Genomic DNA, 18,828 nt, shown 5'->3' on the forward strand with positions numbered 1-18,828 from the left:
TGATCGGGGGTCTTCCATGATCAAGCCTGAGTTTTCTTAACTGAGAATGAATCCACAGCCTCTCATTTCCTGTGGAAATAAAAGCAGAACCTCGCTCCCTAAGTAACATGTCTTTTGACTTCAATTTTGAAGTCAAGATATTTTTTAAATATATAGGTTGGTTTAATACAATAGCATTTATAATCAAATATCTTTTAGTAGCTGTTGCTCCTTCCTCAGCAGTCAAACAATTCAAAGACAGCACAATAACATACACTATCCAGACTTCCTGTGTATTTTCTATCTTTATGTGGTTTTTCTTTTTACTATATTTCTTTTATTTTTATTTTTTAATTAATTTGTTTTTTTTTTTTTTTTTGAGACAGGATTTCCCTGTGTATCTTTGGCTTTTCTGGATGGAACTAGACTAGGCTGGTCTCAAACTCACAGATATCTTCCTGCCTCTGCCTCCCACGTGCTGGGATTAAAGGCATGGGCCATCATGCCTGGCTACTCTATTTCTTTTTTAAAGGACTTTCTCTATCTAATTTCTTTTCTCTCCCAAGCCTACATATATTTTTAAACACACTGTAAACAGTTGAGAGGCATTCCCCCATCTGAATTTGTCTTTACTGTCTATCTCTATCTTTTTTCTGACCACACGAGTCTTTAGTCAGCTGAGAGGCATGGCTAGGATTAAAGCTATAGCTTTGGTGATTTGTTCTGCCCATTCCTTAGCTTCCTGAGAGTCTAGCTTCATGAGGGAAATATTGGCAGGAACCATGTTTATTGCTACAACTTTGTGGAGTTTCTAGGTCCATGCTACCACCAAGAAGTATGTCACTGACTGTTCATAAACATATAAGTGTTTGGTAGCATGGCCTCTTAAAAGAGCCACCATGTTGTTTTTACTGCTAATGCTGAGTCAGGTATCCTCTCTTAAAGGAACAGAGCTTAAACAGAGCTTAAACAGAGCCTACAGGAGTAAAGATAGTTGCCAAGCAGGGAGCTGTGCTTGAGTCTGTTTTTGTCTACAAGGAATCTTTTTTTAAAGCTTTCTCAGGTTTTATGTGGAAATTTTTGCTAAACATTCAGGCACTGTTTGTAGCATGAATAATAAAAACCCAGAGACAGATATTGGGATTCAAACTGAAGATCAGAAAAGCAAGACAGCTGAGCCACTAGAAAAGTCTTACCTCTACCAAGGCTGGGCAACTGCAGACTGAGCCCTGACCTCTGTCTCCTCCCATTTGTATTCCCTTTAGTGCTGGGATTAAAGGCAGGTGACTCCCTAGTACTGGGATTAAAGGTGTGAGCCACCACACCTGGATTTGATTTACCATTGATTTTGTGTAGCTCAGGGTGACCTTGAACTCACAGAGATCCATCTGTTTCTGTCTCTTAAATCTTGGGTTTAAAGGTATATGACAACACTGCCTGGCCTCTTAGTGGTTTGGTTTTACTTTATGATCTTCAGGCAAGATTTATTTAATAAAACATAAATAAAATATCACTATAGGCTAAGATACTATCAGTCACCTGCCTGGGGTCCTTCTGTTCTAACCAGAGGGTCTGGGTGTAGGAAAAGAAAACTTCCGGATGGTCATGACCAGCGTCACAGCCCTAGGGAAGGCTGAGTAGACCCTGAGACTGACAGCACCAGTTCTTTAGAGGCTTAGGCCCTCAGTTTGGAGGCTTATACCTCCAGGCTCTAACCACTCGGGGATTGGCACTTGGCAGCATATGTAATCCTCAATTTCTAACATCCCTGTCTGTCCTGCCTCTCTGGTCCTAGCACCTCAAATAAAGTCAGTTTGCTCTAATCTGTCCCAAAGTGACCAAGTCTCTTGGCTAGTCACTGGCGGGAAGTTTGCTGTACACATTCGTGAGCTCAGTTCAATCTGGACTCGGTGTTTGAGTTTTCTTATCAGCAAGCTGGCATCTGTCTGTATCCTCCTTTCTTTAGTAACCTGGCATATACATGAGTGCAGCCACACGTGAAATGGTACTTCATGTTTTGCATGTGGTGTAAGAATGCTGGTAAATATGGGATGACCATCTGATGGACTTGGGTAGAATGCAGTCTGTGAGTAGAAAGGACTCTTCCATATGCTTTAAGGGTCATGCTTAGTAGGATTTAAAATTTTAAAGTGAATATTAGTACTTGTCTGTGAGTTTACTAGCCCATGCATATATAGCATAACATCAGCTCCGTCGTGGCAATTTACTATACGAATACTTGTGTGCTCTTCAGTTAAGAGTTCCTGAGAGGCTGTTCAAGGGGATGAAGAGGCAGTACCAGTGTGAGGTTCCAGGATCTTTATTTTCAATTTATACAGATTTTACTCCCTTTTTGGACTCCATTTTGCTACTTCCTTTGTTCAATTACTTTCCAAAGGTATTAGATTTTCTGTGTGTTTTAAGACACAATAAAGTACCCATTCCCCCCCCCCCCAAAAAAAAAAACCAGCTAATAATGTCTCAGTTCACGCTAGCTCAATAGTTATGATCTTTCTTCTACATGGCTTATTTAATAGACAATTCTATTTTGGGCCGAAGAATTCATGTCTTGGGTTTTGGCACTCAAAGAATAGGAAGGGCTGATATTAATTAGAGAAAAATGGATCTTGCCAGGAGGCCTCTGGATGTGGTGGAGAACGGGAAGACAGAGGCTCTGGAACCCATACGTGCAGTTCATTTGTAGCAGTCTTCCTTGCTTTTCCTCAGAATAGCGAGGGACGAGCCCACCTGGGAAGAGTAGCAGGGAAGGGCTCTTCCTTCAGCAGCTGTCCTTCCGTGATGGGGTTCTTCTATGGCAGGCCTGCTTTCAGCGGTCTCTCCCATAACTCTTCATCCGACTCTAAATTATCAATTGTGTAGAATTTAACATCTTTGTAACAGTAACTGCGGCGAATGGATAGCTCTTCCGCCAACGTCTGTGAGAAGAAGCCTGGATGAACATACCCATGGACACACTTCATCACGGCAGCCAGCAAGGGAGGCCCTGAGCTTCATTGTAAACAAAGATTTATGGTTTTAATTAAATTTTTAAACATTTTTTTCCCTGCTTAATCCCAAGTATGGAAATTAATTACCTGAAATGCTTAAAGTGTACCTCAGGCAGGAATAAAAGTGTTGAATTATCATGTTAAGGATCATTGGGACACATTATAATGTGACTGATTTATCTACATTATAAATTCAATATATAATTTTTTCTCCGTATTTCCAATGAAATCAGAAGTGGAGTGAGTACCAAATGACTGACGAAACTATGTTCTTTCGATGACGAGAGGGCTAATGCAGCACGCCAAAGCGCACTGACCAGAAAGCTTTATGTGGGGAACAAGAGAGTCAGTGGCAGGGGGTAGAAAGAGTCCTGGGACTTAGGGGAGTTTGGATGTGGGTTTGATAGGTTCCTTCCTTACTCCTGGTGGCTTGTTAGGTCTTCTCTGGGATATGTAGCTCTAGGCACTGAGCAGCTCACGGGGGAAAGAGAAACATTGTGTGCTCTTGGACTTTGTGTGTGGAATTCTGTACAGAATGTGTAGAAAGGACCTATAACTACAGCCTGTTGACTTACCGTATCGACCTGTGTCTAACCTGTGTGACTTCCTTATAAGGCTAGAAAACATATACAAGACAGGAAGAAATAAAACAATGGAAGTCAGCCATAGAATGTGTAGTTAGATATTATATAATGTTACCCATTTAGAAAGCCAAAGGTTTGATTAACGTATAAGAATTGGATTAATCAGATACATCATTCTTTCAGCTGTGATAATAGTCAATCATCACTGGTGAGCTCTGCCACTTTACTCCGCTGGGAGGCAGTTGCTAAGCAGGGATAATTAGAAGTGAAGGAAGTTTCCATGGGGAACACCCAAGAGGGATAAATGGGGAGGGATCTGAAGGAGGCAGGCAGAGGAGTTCAACCGGAGCACAGGTCAGACACAAAAGGGCTGGCTCAGACGGAAATGACCTCAGACTTAATCTTAAGAAGGCTTTGGCCAGGCTGATGGAGAGAGTAGGCAAAAAGCTGCATGTTGGAGGGTTGGCCTGGGCAGAAGTTTGCCTGGACTGTGTCCCAGCCTTGCTCACTCCTTGGCTGGGAGCAGCCTAGGTAGCACATAGGCAGTCGTCCCCATTCTGAATGGGAAAACACCAAATAACCCAGCTCTTTAAAGCAGATTGATCTGACTTGCCTGCATCCATGGCTGTCACACAGGTTATGTGTTACTTGATTTAATTTGACAAGCCTTTATTGATTGCCGGTTTTGTTCATGAACTCAGCTAGGTGCTGTAGGGTCTGTGAAAGTTCCTTCATTTGTTTTCTCATTTAATCATGGATTCTGCAGATACAGTGGAGGGATTGGCACATTCTAAGCATTTGTACTTCCATTCTGAGGCGACTGTTGAAATACATATTTATCTTTCTTTTTCTGTTTCAGGACAGTGACATTGCTGATGCTTCATTAGAGTGCTGTGACATTCAGAGCTTACCTTTCCAGACTCATAGAGACTCCCACAGGCTTTCCCATGTTCCCATGATTGTGTGTGCGTGTGTGCGTGTGTATGTTCTTAAAAAATAAAATGATTTGCCTTTCTTCACATTTTCCTTAAGGGGTATAAAATATAATGGCTATAAAATATAAATTTAATTCCTGGAACTCAGGAATTAAATCCTGAGGCGAGTCCTCAGTGGGTGAAGGTGAGGACAGTTCATCTTACTTAACCTCAGGTTGTGGTAAACCCACACTTGTGCAGTCTGGCTTTCTGCCAGGAGCTGTGCCTCAGACATTGCGTAAGGAATTCATATGGAGTCTGAGTGTGCCGCCGTGCTGATGGACTGTGAAGAGTGCCCAATTTGCTGAGAAGCACATTCTCCACTGCATAGTTAGGCACAAACTAGGACTGGGGGTAGAGAGAAATCAGCTGTCTTGTCTTAGTCCATTTGCATTTGTTTTAGGGCTCCTAATGGAGCCTTGTTTACTAGTGCTTCTCGGTAGCAAATTCTCTTCCGCCCCTACCTTAGCTGCCACTTGCCGCCTGTATTTCGGGGCTGCTATTTCCCTTCTCTGTTTCATTTGGGCTGACAGGGATGCCGTTCTTAGCGGTTCATTTCGTGTCAGCAAATATGCCTTTACCCTATAGCCGCCGTGGCTGCACACATCATTAGTGCGGCACACCGTGATTTTAATGTTGCTTCGAAACCGTCTTCACCTCTTGCCATTATTTGAATTTAGGGCCAACTGCTCAGCTGTAGGTGGCAGTTTGTCATTCAGCATCTGTAGCTGCAAAATATGTATTTGTCAGTGTGTTTTATGCCTTCAGATGTGCTATATTTCACACAAAGACAAATCTTTTCATTTTATCAACGTTGCTATTCACTGAATCTTCCATTTACTTTTTTTCCACAGAGAGCTTAATGTTGGATTGGGATGCTCTGAAAATTCATTTTATAAAGAAATGAGACTTAGGTTTTATAGGTTAGCTTTGCCTGGGCCGTCATGAGCCTGTGCTGGCCATTTATTATTATACTTCACAAATTATTCAGCTCCGCACTGGGGATGTAGCACAGTGGGGAGAGCCTTGCTTAGAGAGATCTCAGAGAGGCTGAGGTCTGAGTGACTTGTAATGCAACGCTCTGAGTTCAATCCCCGGCTGGACATGGTGTCACATGCCTGTAATCCCAGAACTCAGGCAATAAAGGCAGGAGGATTATAAATTCACTGTTATTGTCAGCTCTATAAAAAATTTTAAGGCTAGTTATTTAAAGTTTAAAGTTGTCTAACAAGATCATACCAGGAATCCAAAAGTTTATCACTAACAGAATAAGCAATAGATTTTCTTCATCCCGGTCTGGGTTTGATTTCTGGCCTGCATGCCCTTTGCCTTCCTGCGGGTAGTTTGCTGAAGATACAACCATCTTTGCCTTGTCCATGATACCTTTAAGCAATCTAGTCCAAATCCAATGGGCATAAAGGACAAGAAGGAGGTGTCTAGCACCCTTGTCTGTGCAGTGACTTCACCTATCTTCCTAAATGTCACTTGTTAGAATGGGTCTGAATCTAAGAAGACAAGGTCAGGGTTTGTCTCCCAGGCTCCTGCTGTTGGCCCTTGAGAAGACAAGACTGTGCCGCAGTATTGGGAGAGACTGAGGTCTGTGTGACTTATAATCTTAGAGAAGTTGCTTTCTGACCTGGACATTGCAAGTTTACCTAATCATTGGATGGCAAAGCCTAACCCACAAGAACTCACTTGCCGATTTGACAGGAAATAACATTATTTCTCTCTATATCTTGCTTTCAATATTTTCATCTTTTCCTGTAGAAATATTACTGTGTGTGATCATTGATTCCAGCCTCAGGAATTTTGGAAAGGGGCTATGGACCAGCAGTGCTTATGTTATGTTTTGTTTTGAGATTTAAGGATTTAATATATGCAGACGTGCCTAGAATAAATCTAAGCTCTGGTTTTTTTTTTTTTTTTTTTTTTTTTTTTTTTTTTTTTGCTTCGTCTGCATAGGTTTTGCTTCACAAGCAGTTGGTAAATGGTAGACCTTGTTCTAAGCCTTTGGGGACAGGGCAAATGTGTGACTGGGCAGGCCATCATTTCTCTGTTGTTAGCTGGATGGGAAGTTAAAGTTGGGTGACTGATGGGGGAAGATCTGGTCACTGAGGGACCCTGCTGTGGGTTGGTGGTAAGGAGCTTGTCTCTACTATGTGATGCTGTCTTAAGATACAGAATTTCTAATATGACTACAGGGCAAGGTCCTTTAAGCACCCTCTCCACTATTGCTTAGGGTCTTACAGAGAACCACAGAGGAGCATTGGGCTGAACTCCTAAAGTCCAGTCAAAGAGAAGGAGGGGTGAGAATACGAGCATAGAGGTCAAGACTATGATGGGGATACCCACTGAAACAGCTTACCTGTGCTAATAGAAGCTCACCAACTCTGGCCTGACAGGGAAGGAAGCAGCATAGGACCAAACTAGGGCCTCTGAATGTGGGTGACAGTTGTATGGCTGGGGCCACTGACAGTGAGACCAGGATTTATCTCTACTGCTTGAACTGGCTTTTTGGAACCCATTCTCTCTGGAGGGATACCTTGTTCAGCCTAGACATGGGGGGGGGGGGGGGCTTGGTCCTTCCTTAAAGCAATGTGCTAGCCTTTGTTGACTCCCCATGGGAAGCCTTATCCTCTCTGTGGTGTGGATAGGGAGTGGGATGGGGGGGAGACAGAGGAGGGGAAGGAGTGGGAAATGAATTTGTCATGTAAAGCAAGAAAAGATAGTTTTTCTATTTTTTTTAAATCTTAAAAAAAAATTTAAAAAAGAGCCAGAATTTCCCAGGCAGACATGCAGATACTGCTCTTGTTAGCAAAGAGCTTAGCTGAGGTTTCGGAGTCCTGAAGAGGAAGCATTTGGGTTCTTTTCCTTTGCACTGTCAAAATGGATCTTTCTAGCCCATCCCTTCTCCTAAGACCAGAGCTCGGCTTCAGAGGAGGCCTCTTGAAAGCTGAAAGCAGGGAGAATCAAATGGAAATCCAAGTCCCCAGTGCTGGTCTGTGGGAAAGAGCAAGCATCCACATAGCGCTCCCAGACTGGGAAAGCTCTCTTGCGCCGAGGGGCTTGTATGGCCCTTGTGATGACTGAGGAGTTTTCCCCATGTCCATACTGGAAGGGAATGTTGTAGAAGGGAAGCTTTCTCCAGCTCTATGTCCCTGGCTTGAAGGCATATGTGGATTAGGATACTAGAGTATCGTGCTCTTAAATTTTCCCCGAGTCTAAGAATAGAGTACATGTAGCCACGTGACCCAGAGAATCTCTTAAGTAGTATGATTTGCACACTGCGTGGCTCAGGACAGTCTGCTAATCCACACTGGTAACCCTTCTGTTTGGTTCTTGTGAATCACGTGTGATCACCAGGGGTACATGTAAAAAGGAAGAATAAACACATCAACACATCCTAATCCAAATGCCTTTTCATTGGAAAGATAAATGTCTCTTATAATTTAATGTAAAAACTAGTTGCTTAGGGTAATGTTTAAATCCTGAATATTAATAGCATTGTTCAAATTTTGGTTATTTTATATATAACACAAATTTATTCTTTTTTTTGGTTTTTGAGACAGGTTTTCTCTGTAACTTTGGAGCCTGTTCTGGAACTAGCTCTTGTAGACCAGCCTGGCTTCAAACTCACAGAGATCCACCTGCCTCTGCCTCCCAAGTACTGGGACTAAAGGCTAGCGCCACCACTGCCCAGCCTCACATTTATTCTTGAGATTAATTTAGAATAACCTGTAATTGGGTACTTTTTTATTCTTTTATTCTTGATTTTTAGCCTATTATATGATTCACTAGGAAAGGTGAGAAATGATTTAAATTTTTATCATGTTTTCTGCTGCTGTTCATTCTTACGTTGCACCAATCATGAGTCCTGCTTTCCACATTAAATATTGCAGAGCACTAAATGAATAGCTTAAATGAAATTTAAAGCAGCATAAATTAAATTAATGCCTGATATGAATATTAGTATTTTGTGAATAATTCACATGAAAGTGTTTTTAAAATCCTCTTTGTAATTAAGGAGTCATTGTCCAGGATAGTATCTATCAGGAGCTGCAGCACCATCTCTCCTCTGTCCCCTCTGCTTGCTGACGAACCTCAGCATACTGCAGGATGTGCATTTCTGTCCCCATGTCGCAGTAATGGAAGCATAAAGCCGCTGTGTGGTCACACACTTCACCGTGAGCATTTCTGTCCCCACATGACATTAATGAGGCAGGATGGAGGGACGAGAAGCCACTGTTTGGCTCACACACTTCACTGTGAGCATTTCTGCCCCCATATCACAGTAATGGAAGCAGGACAAAGGGACATAAAGCCAATGTGTGGCTCACACACTTCACTGAGGAGCTGTACCTGTGTAGTCTGGTATTCTGTCAGAAAGAACAGTATTAGTCTGCAAATGGGTTTTTATCAAATTGAGTTCTAAATGGCTGTTTGCTTGAAATTGAACTTGATCATCAACAGCTAATATCACTTAATACTTAGTGAGTGCCTGGAGAAACAAATGATTCATACCCTTCTCCCAATGACTGTTCATTCCCAGAGAGAGCAATTGTGTCTTCACCTGTCTCTACATACTTGTAAAAGCAAGTGCCCTCAGAAGAGGGAGACAGATCCTTTGCACCCAGAGTTCAGGGGGTTGTGAGCTGCCTCCATGGCAACAGAACCCTGGTCCCCTGCAAGAGCAGTAAGCCCTCTTATCTGCTGAGCCCTCCCTCCAGCCCCCCCCCCCACGTTTTGATCTTTTACTTTCATTTTTATGGGAAGTATCCATAACTTGATAAAACAAAATCTTAAGGAAAAAAACTAATCATCATTCAACTTGTTAAAACAGTTGTGTTTGTTGATAGCTCTTTTTTGTTTGTTGCTTGTTTGTTTTTTATTTTCAAGATAGGGTTTCTCAGTAGCTTTGGAGCCTGTCCAGGAACTAGCTCTTGTAGACCATGTTGGCCTTGAACTCAGAGATCTGCCCGCCTCTGCCTCAGGATTAAAGGCGTGTGCCACCACTGCCTGGCTTGTTGATATCTTTCTTATAGCATTCTTTTGGAAATATGTACATTGCTTAAGAGTCCAGCACCTGATCATTTGTCTTGAAAAGCTTTCTGCATGTTTGTTAGGGCCTCTTGAGTCTCGCTCATTCGGGTTGATTACAGTATTTCTTCCCCATAGCCTCCTCATCAGGTTGTGCATGGCCTGCACTTTTGTTTCATGCTTGTGAACCTAACATCTACAGCAGCTAGCCCCTCTTCTCCATGGGTTCTGCTCCTCACACTGACAGCATTAGGAGGCTGTGGACCTGTGTGTGTTAGACACTGTGTTTTTGTATGTATTTGGGTGTGTGTTACATATTGTTGATGTATGCATACGCATACTAGTGGGGCCCAGAGGTCTTCCTTGATTTCTCTCCAGCTTATTTTTTTTATTATTTTTTTCATTTACTCTTATTATGTGTGTTTTTGGAGGTGCATAGCAGTTGTGCACATGTGGAGCTCAGAGAAAAGCCTTGTAGAGCTGGTTCTTTGCCTCCACGTTCACAGGAGTTCTAGGAAGTGAACACAGGTCAGTGGACTTTGACTGCTGGGTGACAATCATCTTTACCCGTGAGCCTTCTAGCTGCCCCTCCTACCTTGTGTTTTTTGAGACAGATCCTATCTTTGAACCCAGAGGACAGGCTAGTGGGCTTCAGCGATCTGCCTGTCCGTGCCTCTCCACTCCTGAGATCACAAATGCGCCATGGTGTCTGACTTTTCCTTTATGATATCTTTAATGAATTCAGGTTCTTTATATTAATATAATCATGATGTTATGCAACTTAGTTTTTTTTTTTCCCCACTCAGGGTCTAGAAGATATTTACGCACTGACATTTGAATGGTTGACTTTTTTTTTAAAACACTTGATATTTCAATCCTTCTAGATTTGGGATTTGTGATTTGAGTGAACGAAGGGTTCAGCTTCATGTGATCTCTCCCATAAAGCATTTCTCTCAAGGTCTCCACTTGTTTTAATACTTCTCTTCTTCCTCAAGTGGTGACACTGACCAGCAGACTTGCACAAGTGTGCTGGTCTGTGTTTCTGCCTGCGGCTTCTTCCTTTCTCTTACTGCTTCTGTCTTCGTCCTCTTCCTCCTCCTCTCTTCCCTCCCCTCCCTTCCTGTCTCCACACACACATTCGTCTCTTACATTTAAGCCAGCATAGTGGTGCATACCAATAATGCAAGCCTTGGGAGGTTGAAGCAGGAGACGCAGGAACTCAAAGCCAGCTTCAATGACAACAAATTCTTGGTCAGCCTGGGTTGCAGGAGATGACACACTCCTTTCCCTGATAAGAGATACCTTTGAACTCATGTGTGCATGTGTCTATTTTAAGTATCCGTTTTCCCATTAGGTTTTGGACATAGTAAAATCAAGTATCCGCACAGTTCTTCCAAGAATCTGGAGGGTCCCCGATGCTGAAGAACTGAGTTTATACCGGATTTTCAACCGGGTGTTTAATCGCCTACTTTGGAGTCATGGCCAAGGGCTGTGGAGCTGTTTCTGTGACTCAGGGTAAGTTGAAGTCATTTCATTTTCTGTTACTGCAATTTTAAATGTTTTACCATTAGTTATGCAGGCAGACAAAGGACATGGTCAAACATCTTTAATAGTAGTCTTTTAAAAGATGAACTTTTACTTCATGTAATTATAGTACTCAAATATAATTTATATCAATTAAGTTGATTTGCATAAGTCAATAGTGAGCTCTGGGTTCAATGAGAGACCTTCTTTCTAAAAATAAGGTGTAGAGTAATCAAGAAAGGGAGAGACCCATCATCAAATTTCCCCCCATGCACACACACAGAAACACTTGCAGGACATGTGCATGCACACAGAATACATACCATACCATGCAGAGGCACATATATACAGATATGTGCCTACACACCACACACATACTTCACACATGCATACATACACCGTATACCCGCACAAACACATACATGCCCAATAAAAGAGATTTCTGGGCAGTCTTGATTCCAGTGTTTTATTTACCTATCAAGATCATTGCTTAAAATGTAGACATTTCTCTCATCTTTCATCAGAGTCTAAGCTTGTCTACAGAGACAGGCTGCCCACCGCCATGTGCTCCAGAAAAAACTCATTATTTTTCAAATATTAAAAAATCTGTCCATTCTGCATGATTTGAGCCCTGTTTAGCATCCCAGAGTACACTCTTCTCTGCTGTCAAATCTTAGCATTCTGTTTAGCTCCGAGACTCCCAGTCGTGTGTGCTTTTCGCAGACCTCTTGTAAACAGTAGGTGTTTTCCCTCGTGGTCACTCACCAGTGGAAGATCACTCCGGGTTGCAATTCCATCTGAGGATAATCTTGGCTATAAGACTTCCATCCAGAGATTTAGGTAAAATATTTGATCTGTGTTCTATAGCCACCCTCCACCCCAACTGATGGCTCTCTGGAATGCTTCTATCTGAATTCTCTTTGGTTTGGTTTGTTTGTTGATCCGTTGGGTTGGTTCTACATAGGAATTTCAGCTCCTGCCAACCATGAAAGGCTGTAAGGCAGTCTGCTACATACATTAATGCTGGGTATTTGCCAGTGTCAACATCTAAAGATATACATCTGGTGACTTCGTTGATCACAGGGTTTTATTTCCTTGCTCTTTTTGGTAACATATTCCGGCTTGGTTGAGTTTTCTCTTCACCTGCCACTAACATAATACTCTGTGCACATTTTCCTGGTAGTATCTTTCTCTACAAATTCTGACAGCAGTAGTAAGTCACACTTATTGCTTACTTATGGCTTACTAAGCATAGGACAGTTGTTCATATAGTCACCATAAAAATATCTAGATTTGACTGTTACTGTTATCTCCATTTGACAGGCAAAGAAACTTAAAATGTATTCTTAATATGTAAATTATCCAGGTTGCCATAGACATTGGATGACCCTCCATTTAAACCCAGGAATTCTGAGTTGAGCTCTCAGTGCAGTGCCTTGTTGGTTGTCCCCAGACATATTTGCCATTTGCCTGCATTTACCAAGCCTTCTTTACTTCAATTCCCCAGCATTCAATTGCTTAGCCAGTTATGCCTGAGCAGGTGGAGAAGAAACACTTTGGAGTTCAATATTCTACACACTTTTCCTCCATGATGGTGTTTTTTTTTTTTTATGTGTTTAGCTCTGGGCTTTATGTGACAGACACAAGTGAGCTCTACAGGCTTTCTCAACTCTGTGAAGTCACATGGTGCTACCACATGGTGCTGCTTGTGCTCGGTCTTCAGTTTGGATCTTCCACAGTTTGACTGGACCTTTTGATACTTTGCCCATCAGTATGTCTTCCTTTAATAGCTGATCTAGCAGCTAAGGTGAAAGAAACCTAGTCTCATTTCTTAATGAATGATTTTAATTAAAAAAAATGTTGCTTTCTTTCTCACCTATGTGGAAAATATTAGACAAATATTTTAAATAACAACAGGGCAGTTCCAATCCTGTTTTTGACTGTTAATACCCAAGAATAAGATTAAACAAGTAAGCCATTTTGCTTGTCTCCAGAGACACTGAAAAAATGTCATAAATCTTCCTTGCTGGTTTCAATAAATTTAGCTCAGGGCTTTTGTATCAAATATCCTGGTCCTTCTCTTCTTGGATGCTCATGCGTTAAAAACCCCTTGGTTCCACATAGTCCCCTGGGAGGATTTTTTTAAAGATATATTTTATTTTAAAAATGGCATGTATGTGTCTCTTTGAGAGTATGCACAAGTGAGTGTAGGTATCCATAAAGCCACAAAGAGGCCCTGGATCCTATGAAGGCAGAGTTACTGGTGGTTGTAAGCTGCCTAATGTAGGTGCTAGGACCCAAAGTCATATTTCTGTGGGCTCTAGCTCAGGAAATATGGCTATGTTGAGTAACATTTCAGTTAAGACTTGCAGAAGACATAAAGTGAGGGGGAGGGAAGAGGAAATGGGGAGGAAGATGGGGAATGAAGAGAAAGGGGAAATGGGGTAGCACCACCATGTTGGAAAGGATTCGCAAGTCTTCTTTAGACCCAGGGAAAGAGATTTTGGTCCAAACATTTTAGCCCAGAACATTTCCTGTGGAAGTGTGTCATATGGAAGCTTTATTACTTATTTTTAAGATCTTAGTTCAGAAACAAGCTTTAAGAAATGTTCTAAGGCACATTCTTGGGTATTTTTTTTCAGCTTTAAAACATGTTTCTTTATTTTAGTATCAATATATTAATTTTGTGGGATACCAATACTCGATCCCTAATACAGCATGTTGTGCCTTTTACTTTTTTTTTCTCTCATGGTTTATATTGGAGCACTGGACTGAGCTCCCAAGGTCCTGATGAGGAGCAGAAGGAGAGAGAACATGAGGGAGAAAGTCAGGAACGTGAGGGGTGTGTTCACTCATGGAGACGGTGGGACAGAACTAATGGGAGATCACCAACTCCAGTTGGAATGGGACTGATGGATCATGCGACCAAACCCGTCTCTCTGAATGTGGCCAACAGCGGGGGCTGACTGAGAAGCCAAGGACAATGGCGCTGGGCTCTGATTCTTCTGCATGGACGGGCTCTGTGGGAGCCTTCTCAGCTTGGTCGATCACCTTCCTGGACCTGGGGGGAGTTGGGAGGACCTTGGTCTTAGCATAGAGTAGGGAACCCTGATGGCTCCTTGGCCTTGAGAGGGAGGGAGGGGAGGTTTGGGTAGAGGGGAGGGGAGGGAAGGGGGAGAAGGAGAGGAGGAAAGGGGGAGGAGGAGGGGAGGAGATGGAAATTTTTAAATATAAAAAAATAAACCATTCTTGGGTATGTTAAAAGGCAGAGACATACCTGTTCATACAGACAATGGAGCTGTCCAATACTTACTTAAATTATATTTGTTTTTTTGTAACTGAGTAAGAAAGCAACACATTTTATTTTTAATTAAAATTCTTTCTTGAGAAATGAGATTAGATTTCACCTCGATGTCCTAGCTGTCAGAATAGCTCTTAAAGAAATACAAAAGGACAGAGCAGAGCTTCAAAGTATACAGTAGAACTATGGAAGAGCCAAACATAAGCAGTAGCAAGTGGCTTGGTTTTAGGTTGTGAATTATCCCAGTGTGAAAAACATACGCACAAAATGTAGACGTCTAGTGACCCATCCAACCCTCTTCCTTCACAGCCCTCCCATTGGCTATGTTCTTGGTAGTCTTCAGCACTCAAATCTTTCTTCTGGTGGTTATCCACTTGCTTGACAGACTGTCTAGATTTTTAAATAGACAAAGCAAAACCGTTCTTTCTCCTTTCTCCATACATTTAGCCATCAGTTAGGTTTTCTTCCAGGGTACAAAGGAATAAATTATTTCCCTTCTTCAGATAAATGTTTTATTAAAGTTTTCATGAGGAAAAGGGTGAAGTGGTTGGATTATTGAATAATAGGAGGACTTTCTAAGTCTTGGGATTTCATTAACCCCTCTTTGTTGTGAGAGGTATTCAGGATCTTATCCCTTGTCATTCTGTCACTAAAAATGTCATCTAAAGCCATCCCCTTTAATATTTCTCCGAGGATTAGGGAAAACTCAAAAGAACTATTAAATCATTTAATTTTTCTTTTAGAATTCAATGACGCTAGCGCTTTTATTCTTTTTGAATTTAGATTCAAAAAGCAGGTAAGGAAACCCTGGTTTCTTTGATTGGAAAGCTCTGGTATTTTCGCCTCTTCCTATCTCATTTTACCTTTGTTAGAAAACTAAACAAAAGAAAAACTTTTGTGTCATTACTTTGGCATAAGTGTAGCAAAGGAGCTTTTCATATATACTCAGGCAGTAGCTGAGGAGCACACAGTGCTTCTCTGTGTATAGGCTCTGGTAGCCATTGGCAACAGGGCTCGGGTCTTACTCATTTTCTCTTCTCTTTTGGGGGGTTTTGTATGCTGTTACTTGTATATAACTTAATAGACTAGAATGAAGTGTTTTACTAGTGATATTGAATGTATACACAGGACATATGTATAGGACATTGGTTCATACATTTGCCTTGAGAAGAAAGTGATAGACCAGTCAAAGCTATTCTCCTTCTGTAAGCAGGAGACAGCAAACCCAGAAAACTGGATAGCCATGCCGAACTGGTAGCATTGATGGCCTTAGAGACAAACCTCACATGATATGTAAAAGTTGTATCAAATTGAAGTGAAGAAATCCCTTTATCTTTCTCCCATCTTATTTCTTCCTCTTGCCCCTCTAAATCCCAAGGTCAGTAAAGAAAAATAACCTTGATGTGAGAGACCTGGTACAAATCTAACCAGATGTTTCAAAGTATAAAGAAAAATCCTGTTCAGAGTGGAGGGTAATGAAGGAGATAGATGCTCATAGACATAGCAGAATCCCACCAGAGAGGGCTAGATGGGCAGTTGAAATATAGGGTGTTTTTATGTGTATTTACAGGCATATACAGTTTTATATCTCTCAGCTCAGGCATTTAAGGTCTTTTAGATTATGCATATTAAATACAAACATAAATGGTAATTATCTTCTTCAGTGTTATTTTGCTCCAATTAGGTAAGTTAACTCTATATCTGTGGCTGTAATGTGTGTCTCTAACACACATATATTGTTAAATGTTTAGTAGTAAATGTTGAGTTAATTGAGCTCGCATTTAATTGTTTAATTAAATCAATTGGATCAGAAATGTTTATGCCTTTGCTAAGGAAGAAGTATTATATTTAGACCTTAACATTTCCAAACCCAAAAGAAAATCCATTTCTTTCAATTAACTCACTTGAGCTTTAACCCTGTAAGAAAATCTGTCATTTGCTGAAGACATGCTGTCTTCTTGGACCAGGTTTTTCCTGAGAAAATAAACAGTCATCTTTGCAGGAAAAAATGAAACAAAGAAACTTCAAGCACTTTGAAGTATGTAAAGAATTTTTCTTTTAAAACCCAAATATATAAAATAGCTACCGAAGGTTGAAAACTGAGTTTTTGGATTTTTCTTTTGATATACTCCCTCTTCCCCCGCCGGGAAAGGAATTTTCCTTAGTAATTTTTTTTCTTCCTTTCTGACAAGCCATCCTTTGCCCTTGAGGCTTACAAACATTGGCTTCTGTCGAAAGAGACTTGAACTTTCCTCTCGAGGTTGAAGAGCTAACATCTCTGATTTAAGCCATGGATGATAGATAGCTCGGGACTTGATAACAGTGACACAGACAGACATGCGTGCGCCAGCAGTGGTGCTTCCCAGGGAATGGTGAACTGTTCCTCCTTTGGAGTGGGTTCCCGGAAAGAGGAGGGACACCCAACTCCTGTTGTGGGAGGTGAGTGCCCATTGGGGTGACATCACTATTGGGGTAGACACCTGTGTTAGAGGAAGCAGAAGGGATGATCAATACAGAGAGTATTTAGAAAGGGGTCAAACTGAGTTTCCTAGAGCAGGGAAGCCACAAATTAAGTCACAATGACTTTATAATCTCTTTGTGTCTGGAATTATGCTAAACATAGAATTCAAAAAACCCCTAAATTCCTATGATGCCTAAAATTTGAGCAGTTAACAAATTAATTAATTAATATGGAACAGCTTCATTTTTTAAAAGCAGGAATGAGTCATTTTGTTAGCTATCCAGGTTGGTAGCACTAATGACCATATATATACATATATACACACACATATATAGGATTATACAACTCCTATAATAATTCCATTTTTCAACAACGAAGATTGACTTCCTAATTTGCATCTGTTATAAAGCTTCCATATTCATGACATCTATGAGAGGCCAGTTCTACCTTGTTTCCCAGTTTGTTGCTGGTTGCCATTTCCAACAGCAAACCCCACGAAGTCATGTCTGTTTCCATGCCAACAGGTCCTCTTGGGAGAGCATCTTCAGTAAGAGCCCGGAGATGGTGACTCCTCTGCAGCTCCAGTGTTGCCAGCGCCTGGTGGAGCTTTGTAAACAGTGTCTGCTGGTGGTTTACAAATACACCAATGAAACGCGAGGGCCCATCTCAGGCATCGGCCCCGACTGGGGTAACTCCAGGTAAGTCAGACTTTCTTAGTTCCCTGTGAGTATCGTGTAGAGATGTGGCATGGGACAGTTTGAAATTGAGGGTCTTTTAAAATTAGGAGTCTTTTTATGCCTGGTTAGAGGATCATCAAAAACTGAAAATGCATCCATTCTCTAATCTACAAAACATCTTCTATTTGCACAGCCTTTATCTTTAAGAAACCGAAGAGCAGTCACTAGCCTAAAGGGATATGTGTAATGTGATTGGAAATAAGCATATTTCATGTATATATTCCTGTTTCTAAAAACCATGGAAGAACACTCCAAAACGCTGGAATAAAATTAACTATTATTGGGCATGTCAACATTCATCCCTGATAACAATATGGTTGAGAAAAGGTGCATTTGGTTTGATTTTATTTATTCAACATGCTTCTACAAAGACATTGGCCACGCCAATCAGCAGGAGATGAATTTTTGTCAAGTTCTATTGAGTTTCATGCATATCCAGTTAAAACATGTAGTTCTTCTGAAAGTAGAAACACATGAACAAGACACAACTGTCACGCTGCAAATGTGAGAATAAAAAATGTAGTCACTTTAGAACGTCACTATACGTTTGCACTTCCTATCAGAATTAAAGATGAGTTGTAACTCTGGGTACTTATTACAGCTTGGTTTAGTGATAGGAAATTGGAGCCAGGAGTTTACACAGGACGGGCGCTGAGCTGTGCTCCCAGCCCTTTTCGCTCTAGTTTCGTTATGCTAAAGTTGCTGTGTCTTAGAGTAGAAGCAAGTGAGTGATGAAAATGAAGTCATAGTCAAAAAGGAATTAGAGTCAGGGAGTAGGATTTGAAAATAAAGAGCGGTTGGAATCACTAGAAGTGGACACAGTGAGAAGATCTCACAAAATATTGGAATATTTTCCACAGAAAGGATCAACCCACATATTTGTCTTAGATTTTGTTTCTTGTACACTGTGTACTATATCTAATCTGTTTTAACTATTTTTCTTGCAAATAATAACTGATTGATCATAACAATTACAGAGACAAAGATAACTGTATTTTATTATTTTATTTATTGGGTTTTTTGTGGGTTTTCTTTTTTATTGATTTTTATTGAGCTCTACATTTTTCTCTGCTTTCTTCCCTCCCCTTCAACTCTTTCCCAAGATCCCCATGTTCCTAATTTACTCAGGAGATCTTGTCTTTTTCTACTTCCCATGTAGATTAGATCTATGTATGCCTCTCTTAGTGCCCTCATTGTTGCCTAAGTTCTTTGGGATTATGATT

At 41.1% G+C, this 18,828-nt stretch overlaps 1 protein-coding gene across 1 annotated transcript in view; it reads left to right on the plus strand.

Moving 5' to 3' along the window:
- Positions 1–18,828, plus strand: part of Ttll7 (tubulin tyrosine ligase like 7) — a 109,794-nt gene that overhangs the window by 82,810 nt on the left and 8,156 nt on the right. The window contains exons 19-20 of the mRNA XM_038311451.1: positions 10,937–11,097; positions 17,393–17,566. Coding sequence (XP_038167379.1) covers positions 10,937–11,097; positions 17,393–17,566 — 335 coding nt within the window. The remainder of the gene's footprint in view (positions 1–10,936; positions 11,098–17,392; positions 17,567–18,828) is intronic.

This window comes from Arvicola amphibius, chromosome 14 (assembly GCF_903992535.2).
Source record: "Arvicola amphibius chromosome 14, mArvAmp1.2, whole genome shotgun sequence".
Classification (NCBI taxonomy): Eukaryota; Metazoa; Chordata; class Mammalia; order Rodentia; family Cricetidae; genus Arvicola; species Arvicola amphibius.